We start from the raw sequence: 15,333 nt of genomic DNA, 5'->3' as shown, positions 1-15,333 counted from the left end.
TCCACAGGGCTTGTTAATTGAAAGTGCATAGTATTCTCCCATTTTCAAAGTAATACTGTTAGTATTTGCTTTAACGCAGAAAATTCGAAGAACAACACCATTTAGTGAGGAAATCTGTTAACTGAAATTGAAAAAAGGTGTGAAAATCTTTTTCCACCTACCTGACTAAGAAGCTTGGGCTTGTCAATGGAAGAAAATATAATTTCATGTACTGGAACATGTGACACGTCCTGCCTGCATCATTAGTTTTCTGTAAATTATTTATTTACTGGTATCCATGCATGGAACTACACACATAATATGATCTTGCTAGAGAATTTGTTCATAAGAACATAAATTATGGAAGATGTGTAAGTCATGATGGATTAAAACAGAAATACATGAAACTGCACCAGGCCATGTTCTTTTTTACATATAAAACCTGGAAGAAGTACAAAATGCAAATTACTATCCACTTTCACCAAAACCAGTCAATATGCCTGATGTATATTAGACTTTGTAAACAAGACCATCATCACACAAATGAAACAGCACAAGCTCATCAAACGCCCAAAATAGACATAAGGGCTGACAATCTGCACCTAGGAGATAGCCCAGTGAACAGGGCATGAGACATTCAACCATCGAAGTGTTGAATTTTATGCGATACAAATAAGAGCACCATAATACTTACGTCGTAGACCATAAATCTCATATTTTTCTCATTTCCTAGGTATCACTCAGGGGTAGATTAGTAATTCGCACATTCTTTCTGACACATGTTTATTATGCAACAGAACTAGGTCTGCTGCCTCTAGATCGGTAGGTAACTTGAACGAATCACATCAACTACTGCATTGTTTGTGCACATTTTGATACTAAAATAATTGTTGCCCCAAACAGCTGTTATGATGCCCAGGGTGTATGAAAGAGAGGAAGGGAGAGAGAAATCACGGAGAGATTGGAGAGAAAACAATGGGAATTTCCTCTAACCCCATACACTGAAGGCAGAAGCTCTATGAGCCCCACTGCAATGTTCATGTCACATCCACAATATCCATCAGTGTCGCCAGTTCATTTTAGTATACAGCCCCAAAAATGACTGTTCCAAAACTGAAGTGGGCCACACCTTATGATATAGTGGGAATGGAAACCCCCACCATTGAAGCCTTCCAGCAGACCACTGATGTTTTTATGCCATCCAACCTGTTCACAAGGTTATCCCAACAGGATTAATGGAAGACCCAAATACCAGCCTGATCCAAAACTTGTGGCCCCCAAGAAGTTTTCAATTGTGAGTGTTCAATCCCATTGTTTTTTTATGGTGTGGCCCAGTTGATCTGCCTCATTTTGGGCTGATGTCTTAACATGACCTGGTAAAACAGATGGACTGAGTGGATTTTACACGGACGTCACAGTGGACCCCAAGAGCTTCTGCAGGCTCTCTTGAGCAAGGTAATAGGAAATTCACATCCCGAGGGATGGGGGAGAGCTTTTCAAAGGGAGAGAAGTGAGGGGAAAGATTTTCAGAAGGTGCCGATAAAATCTAAACACTTGCCGGCTGCGCTTTTTGGTCAATAGAGGAGATGTTAGCTCCAAAGCAATCTTCAATTACAGAATGCTTCATCTATGTCCAAGGTAGAGAAAAATGGTGCCATTCTAATGTGGTTTGCAATGAAGGGGCTTGGATCCGGGTTTTTTTTTTTTTTTTGGGTTTCCAGCACACGCTTGGACCGATTCGGCCTTCGTTAAACTAGGTTCTCACTTTGGGAAGGTGCTGGAGATTGACAGTATGACGTCAGAGAGATCCTTCTTATCGTTTGCTCGGATAAAGGTTCTCCTGAAGGAAGATGTCGTCTGGGGTAAGATTCTGAATTTGGAGTTTGACGAGCCAGCTTTTCCAATGAGGGCTGTTTTGTAATTCCATAATCCATGCTCCCCTCAAGTAGAGTGGTGGAGGTGCAAAGAAGAGGAGCCACCACCAAGAATCGTCACAGGGGGTCGTGTCCATTAGATCAGGTGTTCCCTGGGCGATTAGTGGCCCTCCGATTGCGCAATTTGCAGGCTGAAGTTGTTAGAGAAGGTGTCAATGGTGCGTCAGGCCTACATGGAGGCATGGGTGATCTTCGACGTGGTATTGGGTGGCCCCTAATTCAAGTTTATAGTTCAACTAGACAATAGCGTGGCATTTCAAGCAAGAGCAAGCACGTCGGTGATTTAGCTAGTGTTTCCAATGGACTTTAGCCCCTTTTAATTGGGAGAGGCATGAAGCTCAAGGGCACGGCGTTTTGTCATTTGTTCGGCTAGCAAGGTACAAGTGGAAAATAGTTGCGACTAGCCACCTAGCTCGAAGGAGTGGTCAGAGTCGTCCCAACCACACGTCATTGGGAGTGTATGCCAACATGCTCTTCAAGGTTCGGAGATGTCTTGTCAAGGGTAGATGGTGGCATATCTGATTCTCCCTACACGGATCCTGAGGTAGCGCCTTCAAGGGTTGCTATGTGTCTAATTTTGAGAGAAGATGTCAAAGAACTAGTTTGAGGCCATCATCATCATGGAAGTCTTGTAAAACTAGGGGCGATAAACTCAAAATCTCCCCTTAGCCCCACAACCAACCAGTTTCTTCCACACTCCTTCCTATTCCCATTCTGATTTCATATGCCCTGTTTCGATTTGCAGTATGTCCAAGCACCACAAAATATCAATATGGTCTCTGTTAATTGCCCAGGTGCCCTAGCCATGGCCACTTGAATGGTGGTCTCTTCCAATCCCGAATACTTGTTTTGACTTCGACTCTCAGCCAATCAAGGCACAGCGCCCATTAGATCCAATGCTTTCAGGACTAGCGATGTCCAAGGTAGTAGCTGAGACGGGCTAACAAAGTTATGGAAGCATCAAATGGTGCAATGATCACTTGTCATCAAGGTGTACCACATTGGTTACATATCGGTCATAACGGCTGATACGTTATGGTAATGGCCGAGTCCGTTACGAGATATGGGGGTCGAAACGATGACCCCACGGTTTTTTGCTAGGATCAGCCGTTACACCCCATGACGACCGTTACTACCTCGTAACGGTCAGGGCGTGACGACCATAAACGGCTAGTTCATCTTTTTAAGTTGCAACTTTTCTCATTTTTTGGCATTTTTCTCTTCCAAATTTTTTTCTAAACTATTCTACTACAAATTTTGACCACTCTTAGCTTGAATTTGATTATCAACACAAGTTATTTCAAATATTTGTTGAATCGAAGCTCCACGCGCCATTTTTTGAAAAATCTTCGAAAATAGGTATTTATACCTTCTATTTTTTTAAATCTATGTTGTTATAGTTGAATATGATGCGTTATTCAAATTAGAACATATGAATGTGAATTTTACAGATTATACAACTGATTTTCTTTTTTCTTTTTTTGCTTTTTTTTTTTTTGGACTATTTTCGATCAATTTTAAAAAATTAGCAAACACAAATATTTTGATATTAAATTCATTCTAATATATTTATCATTGGTATTAGATAGTTAGAAAATTAAATCTATGAATTTTGTAGTCAATTACAGGCTATCAAGTTCATAAATTCATTAAACCACCCGATACAGCTCTCACACCAAAGAGTGGACCATTAAACCCCCATAAACACGTTCAAAATTATAAATGAATGCATATTTGGAAAATTTAGAATTTTTTGAATTTAATGGAAAAAATTTTGGATTTTTTTTAGACAAAAAAATTTATGACTGCTACAGGGTGGAAAGTGTCAGTTGTAGAAGGGGAGGTGTCGTTTGATGATTATGTATATGTAGCTTTGGGTGGCAGAGACCGCGCTTGTTACAGACTTATAGTCATCGACCATGTTGCTTCATCTTATGGGGGGAAGATCCTCGAATGATTCCCCTTGGGTCAAAAGTAGTTAGAGAAGTTTGTTGAGTTGATTTGTGAATATAGAGTCCAAGGAAGAACACTCGGGATGACCCTCAGTCACATGGAGAGTAAGAAGAATTTTAGTCCAGCAGTGATCAAGTTATCATGAAAAAAAAAAAAACAAAGGGCATCAAGGAGCTCAAAAACCTAAAGTCCAGTACAAATTATGACCACAACAGGGTCTATTGGAGGGTTAGAGGAGAGAACAATCCTGTGTTAGAGTATGATAATTAGCGGAATATAAGAGGTATGGGTTGCATACATGAGGATTGTGATCAAAGGGCTAGTGATATCTAACAAAATTGTGTTTCAAGAAACTAAGAATTATCTACCAATTTCATATGTTGGGCACATCAGGGTTGGTCCTGATTTTGGTTGCGAATGTGTAAGATGCATTTGGTAGATCTAGTGGTATCATGGTCGTTAGGAATTCTAAATCCCTGAAGTGTGCCGCGTCATCTTCTATATGCTAGGCACTTCCCATTCTGTTCTAGCCAATGGTGGTGTGATGCAGTGGGGTCTTTCTGCGGTGTACAGCCCTAACAATTGAAGGCTTCATCTAAATGTTGGGACAAGCTAAGCAATAATCTAGGCCATCGAAATGTCTAATGATGCCTCAATAGGGACTCAATGTCATCAGATTCAATCACAAGAAGCGTGGGGGTTTAAGGATTATAACAAGCATGAAGTGCTTTATGACTTTGTTGATATCTCCCTCTCCCGGGGAAAAACACACTTGGTCCAATAGATTCCTCGCATCTATGTCATGGAAGGATATTTTTTTGGAGTCAACCAACAAGCTTTTCCTCGTAGCGTCAACCCCAAACCCATTTGCATTTCGTAAAGCTTGAGTTATGGGTCCTAGACCCTTTCAGTTCAAGGAGATGTGGCTGGACCACTCCGAGTTTGTGCCCACAGTGAAAGATTGGTGGCTCTTATTCCGTGTTGCAGTGATTGCCGGTGTTTGTTTTTGTTCTAACTTCTAAGTTGCACTATCGAAAAAGAAGCTGAGAGATTGGAACAAAACCATGTTTGGTGATCTAGGAGTGGCAAAAGCAACTCTCACTCAAGAGCAAGAAACTCTTGAATGTGTTAAGGAGGGATCATGAATGCTATCTCCATGTGATGCAGCCAAGAGGATTGAGTTGAGTCCCTTCTCAGTGTCCAACGGAGAGGATGTGTTTTGGAGATGAAAAGCTCGTGATGAATGTATAAAGGAGGGTAGTTGCAATACAGCATATTTCCATAAGGTTGCAAGTACCAATAGAAGAATCCCCTTCATTTCTTCTGCCAGCGACACAAAGTAAGAGATTTACCACCACTTTGTTAATCACTTTCTGACAACATTTTCTGAGGAATTTCCGTAAAGACCTATGCTCAGAGGTGTTCTCTTTAATACCATATCATCAGAGCAGTCATCCAAGATGGAGGCTGGTTATTCTACAATGTAAGTGGAACTGGAAGCAGCAATTTTTTATTCTAATGGTGATCATGCCCTGGTCCAGATGGTTCTCCTCTAGTATTTTTGAAAAAAATGCAGGTAGATTTATTGGAGGTGTTTAAGGAATCTCATGACAAAGTGGAAGTCTGTATATAAATGAATCTCATTCATTTCTCCCATCACAAAGAAGGATATGGTTGAATCTATTTCAAAATACAGATTTATAAGCCTATTGGCAGTTCTTATCACAAAACATCGCTGAAGTATTGACTGGTAGATTGAATAAGGTTGCTAGTTTCTATTATTCGGTAGGCCCAAAGTGTCTGTGCCGGGCAGATCTATATCCAATGGGCCTTTGGTTGCTTCTGAACTTATTGATGAATACTCCAAAGGGGTTAAAAGGGTTTCTAGTTAATGTCAACGTGGAGAAGGCATACGGCTGTGTCAACAAGAAGTTCCAATCTACCCCTTGGGGTGTGTGGCTTTGGCAGCATGCAGCAGTGCTTGATCAAGGCCTGCATTTCATCTTCTTAGTTTTCTATCCTCCTCAATCAGACCCCCAAGGGTTACTTCAAAAGCAAGTATCAAGGAGAGCAATCCATTTTCTCCCCTGATATTTTCTATCATAATTCAATCATTATTGAAGTTCATCGGGAATGTTGTCAACTGCAATCATATCAGAGGAATGATGATGGGGGGAAGGTCAGGTTGGAGTGATCCCTGTTCAGTATGCAGACAACACAATGCTATCTGGTGATGGGTTGGTTAGGTCGGCATAATTGTTTAGAAACATCTTGTTTCATTTCGAAATCATTTTGGGGTTGAATGTTGATGTCCATAAAATCAGTGTCACAAATGTCAATTAGATGGCAGTTCTGTGCGGTCTGTCGCTGTGTAAATTGGGTGCATCCATTTATCAGATTTTCTGGTTAAACAACTAGGCATCCCACTGACCCCAAAAAAGAGCTGCCCTGGAGGAATAGGATGCAATGATCAAGAAGTTTACAGAGCACCTAGCTATGAGGAAGGGCACGCTTTTATTGCTGGGAAGAAAGATTATGCTCTTAAGTCTGCACTAGCTAGCCTTCCAGTCTACCTACCCTTGTACTTCAGGTACCCGATCAAAGTAGCCAATAAGATCGAGTCCATTCAAAGGAGATTCTTGTCAAATGACTCTGATGAGGCTCATAAATTTCACTTGGTGTCATGGAATGAGGTGTGTGGACAGATTAAGAGAGGTAATTTGGGGCTCAGGGATGTTCGCACCACTATTAGGAGAATGGAAGTGGAATTTGAGTTCCTGTGATTCCTCACTCCTGAGATCAATATTGGTTGAGAAATATGGCATGACTGAGAACGGTTGGGAATGTGGTGGCAGCCCCCACAAGATTCAGTTCCCCCATTCGGAGAGGTGATATTGGCACAATTTTTATGTGGCAGCACTTCCACATTCCAACTTGGGGATGGCTCAAAGGTCTGCTTCTAGGAAGACACTAGATGCACTAGTTCTCCTCTTTGTGATATGTTTGAAGCCTATACTTGGCTGCTGTTAACAAAGGGTCCATTATCATGCACGGGTTCCAACATTTAGGCAACAAAATTTTTTAGTATCCTCCTCCGATTTTGAAGGGCATCTACATTCCCTGTAGGGACCCGGATAGGAGAGTGTAGACTATGGAAATGGATTGGTGCTTCTTGGTTAACTCGCTTTCTAACTTCCTGGTTGGAGATGATAAGTCAAATTTCCCACCTTTTTTGAAAGTATGGCACACCATTGTCCCAATGATAGTCAGAGCTTTCGTGTGGACTGTGTGCCTTGATAAGATTTTAACCATTGACCACCTCAGGAGCCATAGGGATGGCAATACCAAATTTCCTGGTGTATGTACTGCAATAGTGAAGAAAACATGAATCACCTGCTGATCCACTGAGTTGTTGCCTTTCAGTTTTGTGGCCCTGTCTCGTTTTTTGTTTCCTTCACTATCTACTCTATTGTTGAGAGCATAGCATGTTTGTAGCTCTGTTTTCCTCCTAATAAAATTTCATATTGCATAAGGGTGTCAATGAGACAGGTGCACCCAATGGGTGCCCAAGCCCAGCCCAACATGGATCGGGTATGCATATAGCTAAACGAGTGCGGGTGTGGGTTTGGGTATCTTCTTGAGCCTGATTAATAAATGGGCCGGGTGTGGGTATACCTAAACCCATACCAGAATCCCACCCAAACCCGATAATAGAAAAACTAAATAATATATATTTCATGTATTAAAATAGTGTACCATCTAGGTCAAACCTACGAACTATCTATTTTGGCATAGACATGTGGCCCACCTGAGATATAAAACAGTTGTGGTACAACTGTTGGCATGTAGGACCCATATAGAATTATATAACCAAATCAAAAGTCTCCCTGCAGAATTTACGTACCAAATCAAGAGTCGTTACAAAATCGGGAGTCATTTGGATACGCAGGCTGTGTATGATGCTTAATATGCTGGCATTCAAAAATTATGCGCATGGTAAATAATATCTCAAATTAAACCAAATAAATTGCATTAATCACTATTGCTAAGTAACAGTCCCAGAATCAGATTGGTGGAACAGCCCTAATCTCCAATTCCTAGAGATTTGTTTGTTGAAGTAGGACCATTGGATTTTTATTTTTTTTTACCGTCCAAAAATGTCCACCAATCCAATGAACAAATGATCAAGCAAGCTTAACTTTTGGTTTATTCTACATCTAATTTGGGGCCTACAATTTAGACGGTTAACATTTTAATTACCAGTACTCCCAGTGTGCAATTTCACTTTAATAGTTTTTAGCTTTGAACCATGTGATGGAGTAAAAGAGAAAAAAGAAATCCAAAATTTCATGCCATTGTGTTATATTTTATATTTTTTCTAAAGAAAAATCAATTTTTATTCTACCATAACATTCAATCTTTTGAGTTAATTTTGTGTGTGGGTGGATGGATGTGTTTGGGGGGGGTGGTGAGCTACAAGTATGGGCACCCCTATACCCAGCCTGTTGACAACCTGATATTATCGATAAATAGGAACAAAAAAAAAAAAAACTTCGCCCTCTTATCAGTTTAAAGTGGACCAGTGCATTATTAAATCTTTAACCTTCTAGTATGCCACAAGTTTTTAGAGTTAAGACCTTTCAATCTAGAAAGTTTTAAGCCATCCACATCTACAAGAGAACCTGCTAAATAAGCAATTTGGATCACTACACGATGGACCCCACTTTCACAAATTGGGTGTTCCACAAGTTTTTCTCTTCTAATGCTCTTTACAAAGTACAACAAAATGTTGGTTATTGATCTAAAAAACATTAACAAAAAAAAAGGAGAGGAAAAAGAAGAAAGAAGAATCAGTTAAACATGGAACATTCCAAGCACAAAAATATTACGCACGTTGAATGTGTTATATAGTACAAGAACTTTGTATAAACTGAAAGAATTAGATGGACGCTTGACCCACCCACCCCGAAAAAAAAAAGCTCATTAGGTGCCTTCTGTTGGAAATTTTCAGGGTGGCAATACAAACACAACTTTCATCCACTTTTAGCCAATTAAAACCTTTTGATATGGATACAAACACAGATGTAATCATTTAATTGAAAACAGAGAGGCAACTTCCATCCATTGTTAGTGCAGCTTCAAGTCTCATACCAAGTAATTTCTAATCATCAAGATTCACAAAGGATCCACAAGAATTTTGAATACAACCACTGGCTTAAGTGCTGAAAGAGATACCTTCCAGAAAAGGTCCCTGCGAGATTTCTCTCCTCAATGTCCTCGGCATTCTTTCTTACATCCAGATTCAAGTCCTCAAGCTTCGAGCAAGGTTCAAAGTCAATCTCACAATCCCTATTTCTACTCAGAGAAGCGCAATCAATGATCAAACAAGAAAGAATTCCTCCAACACATGAGCAGAGTAAATAAGCACACATAGAAAACTTCATAAGAAACAGCATGCATGTAGAAAGAGAATATTAACATTGCCATCAACACTCAATTGAAAAGTTTTTTCGGCGATGGAAACCTGATATTTGATGGCATATCTCCTTCATGTTCAGTATTATTGCACCCTCTTGAAGTAGACAGGACTCCTATGGATTCTTGTACACCATTTCCATCAGCTCTAGTCCGAATGTGCTACCCAGCATAACAAAAAATAACTGAGAGAACATAAATATGACAGAATGATGGGGACACCAGTAGATCAAAAAAGGATTGATATTTCTATGGCTTGGGAGAAAATGTGTGTGCATTACAATTAAGATTGCAGTAGGCTCCTATAGGCAGATACCCGGAATTTCTGTTACATAAATTGAATACTCAAAACCAAAAGATGACATTGCAGTAAATTTCTCGGAAGTTTAACAAATAAAAGGATGTCATAGTACTATCAAAGGTTTGGTTAAGCTCACACTCAGGTAGAGCCCTTCCCATCTACACACAGGCACACATTCCAATACAGCACACACATGAGATCCAAACTTTCCAACATGTGGACAAAATGCTTTGATCTTCTAGTATGAAAATGAAGCCATCACACTCCTCAAGTGGGCCATGGTGTACAAAACAAACAGATGGCTAGAAAGAATTATCTTAGCTGTCCATTTGATTTGCACATCATGTCCCACCTGAGTTAAGCGGAACGTTGAAAATTCGTCCGAGAGTAGCTCCACCGACTGGAACACTTAAGAGGAGCTCCCGTGTCAATCACTTCCATCCCCCCCACACAAAAAGGGAACAAATGATAAGCTTGGCTCTCATATATGTGTGCCATATTGGCATATGTCATATGTGTTCGCATGTCAATGGGCAGGTTCCTACAAGAGTGTCGGCTGAGCAAACCTCAACTTGTCAACCTTATGAGGAAGATCCTGAAGACCTTCAAATACTGCCCACAGCATGCTAGGTTTCTAAGGGCGTGTTTGGATTCAAGTTTGGGAGTGTATAGTATCATATTAAGACCCTTGATGGGACATGTCCTTTGTTTGTTTTCGAACGGCCGGGTGACGTATTCCACGCGCGTGAATACGCCCTAGAACCACTTTTCGTCATTGATTGGATAGTACCCACTGACGGCTATTCAGTGTCCGGTCCGTCTCTTCACTCGATCGTATTGAAGAGGGATTGAAGTCGAAAATACACCATATCAAAGCCGCCTCAGTCTTTATCAAAAAAAAAAAAAAAAAACAATCGGAACCCGGAGGATAGTCGCCAACAGTCACCGATGTTGATCCGGCTGCACTGCTGCACGACAATCTAGCCATTAGCTACACCGCCAATGTCGCTGATGCTTTGGACAGCAGCTAACAGAGATGGCCCTGACTCTGCCTTCTTCTCCAAAGATGGCAACAGAGAAGATGGCAAGGCCATTGCTGCCCGAAATCATAGATGGGTTGCTCCAGGTGCGGTACCCATTAATGGCTTTCGGCGGTGCTGGAAGGTATGGATGGGCAAGCAAGGGGCGTGCACTGCTATTGGCCATGGTTGATGGAGTTTTTCGTTATGGTAATCAGTCACCAGCAACACCAGGAAACAAATGTGTGTTCCGCCATTCATTGCGGTCAGCGGCAATGGAAGAGGATGATGGGTAGAAGTTCGCCGTTATCGGCCATGGCAACCGGCATCGCTATGATCCAATCTGATGGGTAGATTCTTACATCCCATGTCGTAACATGATCTGAGAAAACTGATGAATGGAGTTGATTCCACGAACATCAAGATGGGTCACACCTAGCTTCCTGTCGCGGGCAATCCGAGTCCTGACAAAGCCCGCAATTCCGGCCCTTGTGGTGAAAGAAACCCACAAAATCAAGACCATATAACTCAGTTCAGCATCTATATCGCCACACTGATTGTGTAGTACGATGACCAAGGTTGCCCTATGGCCATCAACTCACAGTCAGTGCAGGCTGGTGTCCCAGACCCTCATACGTCGTTTCCAAACATTGATCTAACATGAAATTGTATACATGCTAGGATAATACGTCCTATCCAAACATTGGTTAGTGGTATGTTTCTGATGGATGTATTCTGAATATCGCCCAACGTATACGTGAACCATATCGGAATACAATACAATACACCCAAAACGTGAATCCAAACAGGCCCTAAACAAAAAGAGTACACAGCGGACAAACCCACCTCCCCCCCCCCCCCCCAAAAAAAGGACAGAAAAAGAAAACACACTAACCTCATAACTCTCTCCTTTGCAGAAGCGACCACCATAACAAAAGAATTTCCAAGAACATGCTTAAAAGGAAATGTTTGAACTGGAAGAAAGATCCCCGATACAATTGAAGATGAAAGAAGGCTTGGCATTATATTCACAGCAAGGACAAGCTTAATGAAATTGTTCTTGAACGGAATGAAACTATGATTTACGGAATGCTTAATACTGGTCCTTTTAAGTCCATGAGTGCCAACATGCCATTTCAGACCATACATTTGCCAATTGATTAGAAATTTGAACAGGATTTAGCTTTAGATGAGATAAGGTAACTTCTCTTGAGAATTTTCTGCCATTTACTAAGCTGGTACTGACTGGCATCCAGGAAGCTGATCCTTCTAAGAAAAGTTTATGCTGTGAGGTCAATGCTACTGTCCAGTTTCAGTTTCGTAACATGTTTTATGAGTTGTGGAAGGAACTCGTTGATCAACTAATTGGGTTTGCCTCTAGAGCATGGAAGAACTTGAGCTCAAAATTGAGCAGCACCAAGAGAGGCAATTATCCTTTTGAGGAACGTAATGTGGCTATCGTGCGAGCTAATCCATTGCTACTTATTCATGTTCTGGTTCTCTCTTAATTTTCATGGTGCCCCACTTTGAAAACCACTTCTGCATTAGATCCTACACTGGGACAAAAGCACCGCCATGCACAATGATAAATCCAAGCACTAACCTCACCAGTTTATACTGTATTTCCTCTACTGATGACGAATAAATATTGTAAAAGCAAGCAAAGAAGAAAGGATACAAAATTCAACAAGGCAATGGGTAAGAGTCCCCTAAAATGTATTATTAAATTCATAGTCCACAAAAAGTTGCTTCATCACAAAGGAAGATGTTGGATCCATAAGATAACTGCCTCAAATTGGCTGTAGGGGCACCACAACCAGTATCGCATTAGCAATCAAACCATAAACTGATTGAGTACAAATGTACAATCATACATTGATAGCAGTGCAAGATAATTTAGATAATTTTCCTAAGGACCCTCAACCAGTTTATTGCATGACCATTAACAAGATGAGGTTTCAGATACACTAAAAACTATGTACCTTCAATACATGCATATGTATCAGTGTCAAACAAGGTCAAAAGATATCAAATATGGCAACAGAAACCAGCACGCTAACATATCACACACGTCACTGCTGATCTTCCATGAACATGAAGTCATAATTGTAGAAAAAATGTTCCCGGCAAGTGGAAACATACATTGTCCTACATATTTGGGGTCAGCTCATGAATCCTGTTTCGCCAATCCGGATGAGAAACAGTTATCTCATGATTATTGGCAAAAGTTTTAGGACCAAATGTTCACCTGGCATCGACCTTCCTCCTTTGCCGGAGTTTGAATAAATGAAAATACAATGAAACTATGTAAAATATGTATACAAAAGAATCAATTAAGATTCTCTCTTGCTATCTATGTCATTCACGTGTCCAATGGCAGGCAAAAAAAAAAGGATAAAAAGATAAAAATAAAAAGTATCCTACTTCCAAAGTCTAGAAATTTCAAACAAAAAATATAGAAAGGAATTTACATGTTAATTGCAAAAAGTGTGAAAAGGAAATGGAATTGATTGCAATGCTGGAGTGGGGAAACAGTTGTTCTCAATTGTTATAAACTGTACAAAGTGTGGCAGAAGCAAGAGCAAGAGCAACACCTCATGTAGAAGGTTCTCTAAAGATCCAACTAGATTTACAACAGAATGCACTACAGTATGCAGGGAATTTCTACACATCAAATCGATGGGTCTAGCAAGAGATTAGAAACCCGGTCTTCAACACTGAAGAATGCCACCCAAAATTTTGACAAAGTATAGAAGCCACACGCTAAGGGCTTTTGCGGAAATTCTCAATGCAATCTAGGTTGCGAAGGGTGGGTTGCATTAATGAATCATTAGGGACAATTTTGACATGGGCTTCCATCCACCTCATCATTATTTCCATGTTAGCTTAACATATGCCAAACCATGATAATAATATGCCCATATCGCCAAATATCACGACTAATTCAAAATTATTTGTAGTAGATAGTAATGGTACCTCCACAAAACGAACATGGAAGACAGGTCTTTTCTCAGGATCCTTTGCCTCTGAGAGAAGCTTTTGATGCAACAAAACATCCTCCACCCTATCCATATTCACATCCAGTCCATAACTGAAACACAAGGAAACCAGTTTAATGGTATACCAGCAAAGGAAGCATGCCCCCAAAACTTAAGCAAAAGAACATGCAACAACAAATATGGTTTTAAAACAAAAATGACGATCATACCACTTCAGGTTATGACTTATGAGTTGTAGCTCTCTCTCTCTCTCTCTCTCTCTCTAGAAGAGTAAAAGAAAAGTAATTAAAGAAAGGAGAAGAAAATTACAAAATCAGATGGGAGTCTCCAACCACAAGACTCTTGAGATCAGAACCCTTCTAGGCTAGGTCATCAGCCACACCATTAGAAGGCTGCCAAGATAAGCCACTTCATAGCCCTAACTATAGTTACACAGAGCAAATTGAAGTGATAACAGATTCAGTGTACGAGCAAGAAGCGTTTGTTTCAAAATGTGAGCAAGTATGAACAGCTAGGAAGCAGGAGCGGGAACGTGAGTCTGAAGCATGTCAAAGTAGGAGCATCACCTAGTTAGAAGGATCGTGCAACTAAGGCCGTAAGTTCTCTATCTGACGAGATAGACACCATGTATAGTCAATCAATGACAAACACATCGAATGGCATTAGCTGAGTCTCCCTCAATAATGGAAGGTGAAGCATGGATAACGGATGGGCTCACCAAATAAACCACCAAACCACAGGAAGAGTAAACTGCCACAAGACTTCCCCCTTTCAGGTTTGAACCCAGGACTACACGCTTCCAACAATTTCCCGATCTAATCTGATATCCGCAGGACCTCAAACAATCCGAGAATGGAGTTTCAAAAAATCTAAGCAAAAAAGCAGTGACGCACCATATGGCTAACAGATTAGCTTGAACACATGAAACATGTTCGTAGTTATATATCCAACATGAAAATCTTATAGAGTGAATGCGGTTCTTCTACCTGGCCAATGCACCCCATGAAAATACTTGGTATTTTTGCCACCCCCCTTCAGCAATTTGTTACGAGAATGTTGCTTCCATCTGATTTCTTCACGCCTCACTTTGCTTTTGAAATTCTCATTCAAGACCACCTGTTTGGATTTTTTTCATTTTCCGGCAACTCCTGCAAATCCTCAGTATGATCGAAGCATTAAATCGCTTCTAAAAGGGTAGCTTTTGCTTCTTCTATCTCACAAAAATTATTCTTCCACCATTCTTTGATTTTTTAAGCTTCAAATTTTTCATCTTTTGGGCAAGTCTTTGACTTGCATTTCCCATCAGGTTGAAATAATGCCACCATTCTTTGACATTTTCTACAAACACGTGTTCCATCCACAGAGACTCCATGACCTATGATCTAACTGATTTTATGGCCCTAGATGGTGGAATGGCAAAACACGATTCATGTAGCCGACCCCAACTAGTTGGGATCAGGCCTAGATGATGAATAATGGTGGTGGTGGCGGCGGCGGCGGCTGCAAAACTTCTTTCATCCACGTCAGTTGATATCTGAACAGCTTTGGGATCCATCATTCCATAATAAAGTCGAGAATAATAGGGCACCCATCTGACGTACCTTCTTTTTTTTTCTCTTGGAGTAGAAATCAAAACAATTTTTGACATCAAAGGCACCCATCTGACGTACTGT

At 40.6% G+C, this 15,333-nt stretch overlaps 1 protein-coding gene across 7 annotated transcripts in view; it reads right to left on the bottom strand.

The window, feature by feature from the left end:
* Nucleotides 1-15,333, bottom strand: part of LOC131234800 (serine/threonine-protein kinase STY46-like) — a 57,000-nt gene that overhangs the window by 36,457 nt on the left and 5,210 nt on the right. For 5 of the 7 annotated variants that reach the window (XM_058231767.1, XM_058231763.1, XM_058231764.1 and 2 more), the window contains 4 exons: nucleotides 13,638-13,752; nucleotides 9,392-9,503; nucleotides 9,102-9,237; nucleotides 162-234 (listed from right to left, as the gene is read on the bottom strand). In XM_058231767.1, the coding sequence (XP_058087750.1) occupies nucleotides 162-234; nucleotides 9,102-9,237; nucleotides 9,392-9,503; nucleotides 13,638-13,752 (436 nt within the window). Of the gene's footprint in view, nucleotides 1-161; nucleotides 235-9,101; nucleotides 9,238-9,390; nucleotides 9,504-13,637; nucleotides 13,753-15,333 lie in introns of all 7 variants that reach the window. The other 2 variants (XM_058231766.1, XM_058231768.1) reach the window with 2 other exon arrangements.

This window comes from Magnolia sinica, chromosome 19 (assembly GCF_029962835.1).
Source record: "Magnolia sinica isolate HGM2019 chromosome 19, MsV1, whole genome shotgun sequence".
Taxonomy (NCBI): domain Eukaryota; kingdom Viridiplantae; phylum Streptophyta; class Magnoliopsida; order Magnoliales; family Magnoliaceae; genus Magnolia; species Magnolia sinica.
Note: the sequence above shows the minus strand (reverse complement) of the source record. Positions and strands in the feature narration are given on the sequence as shown.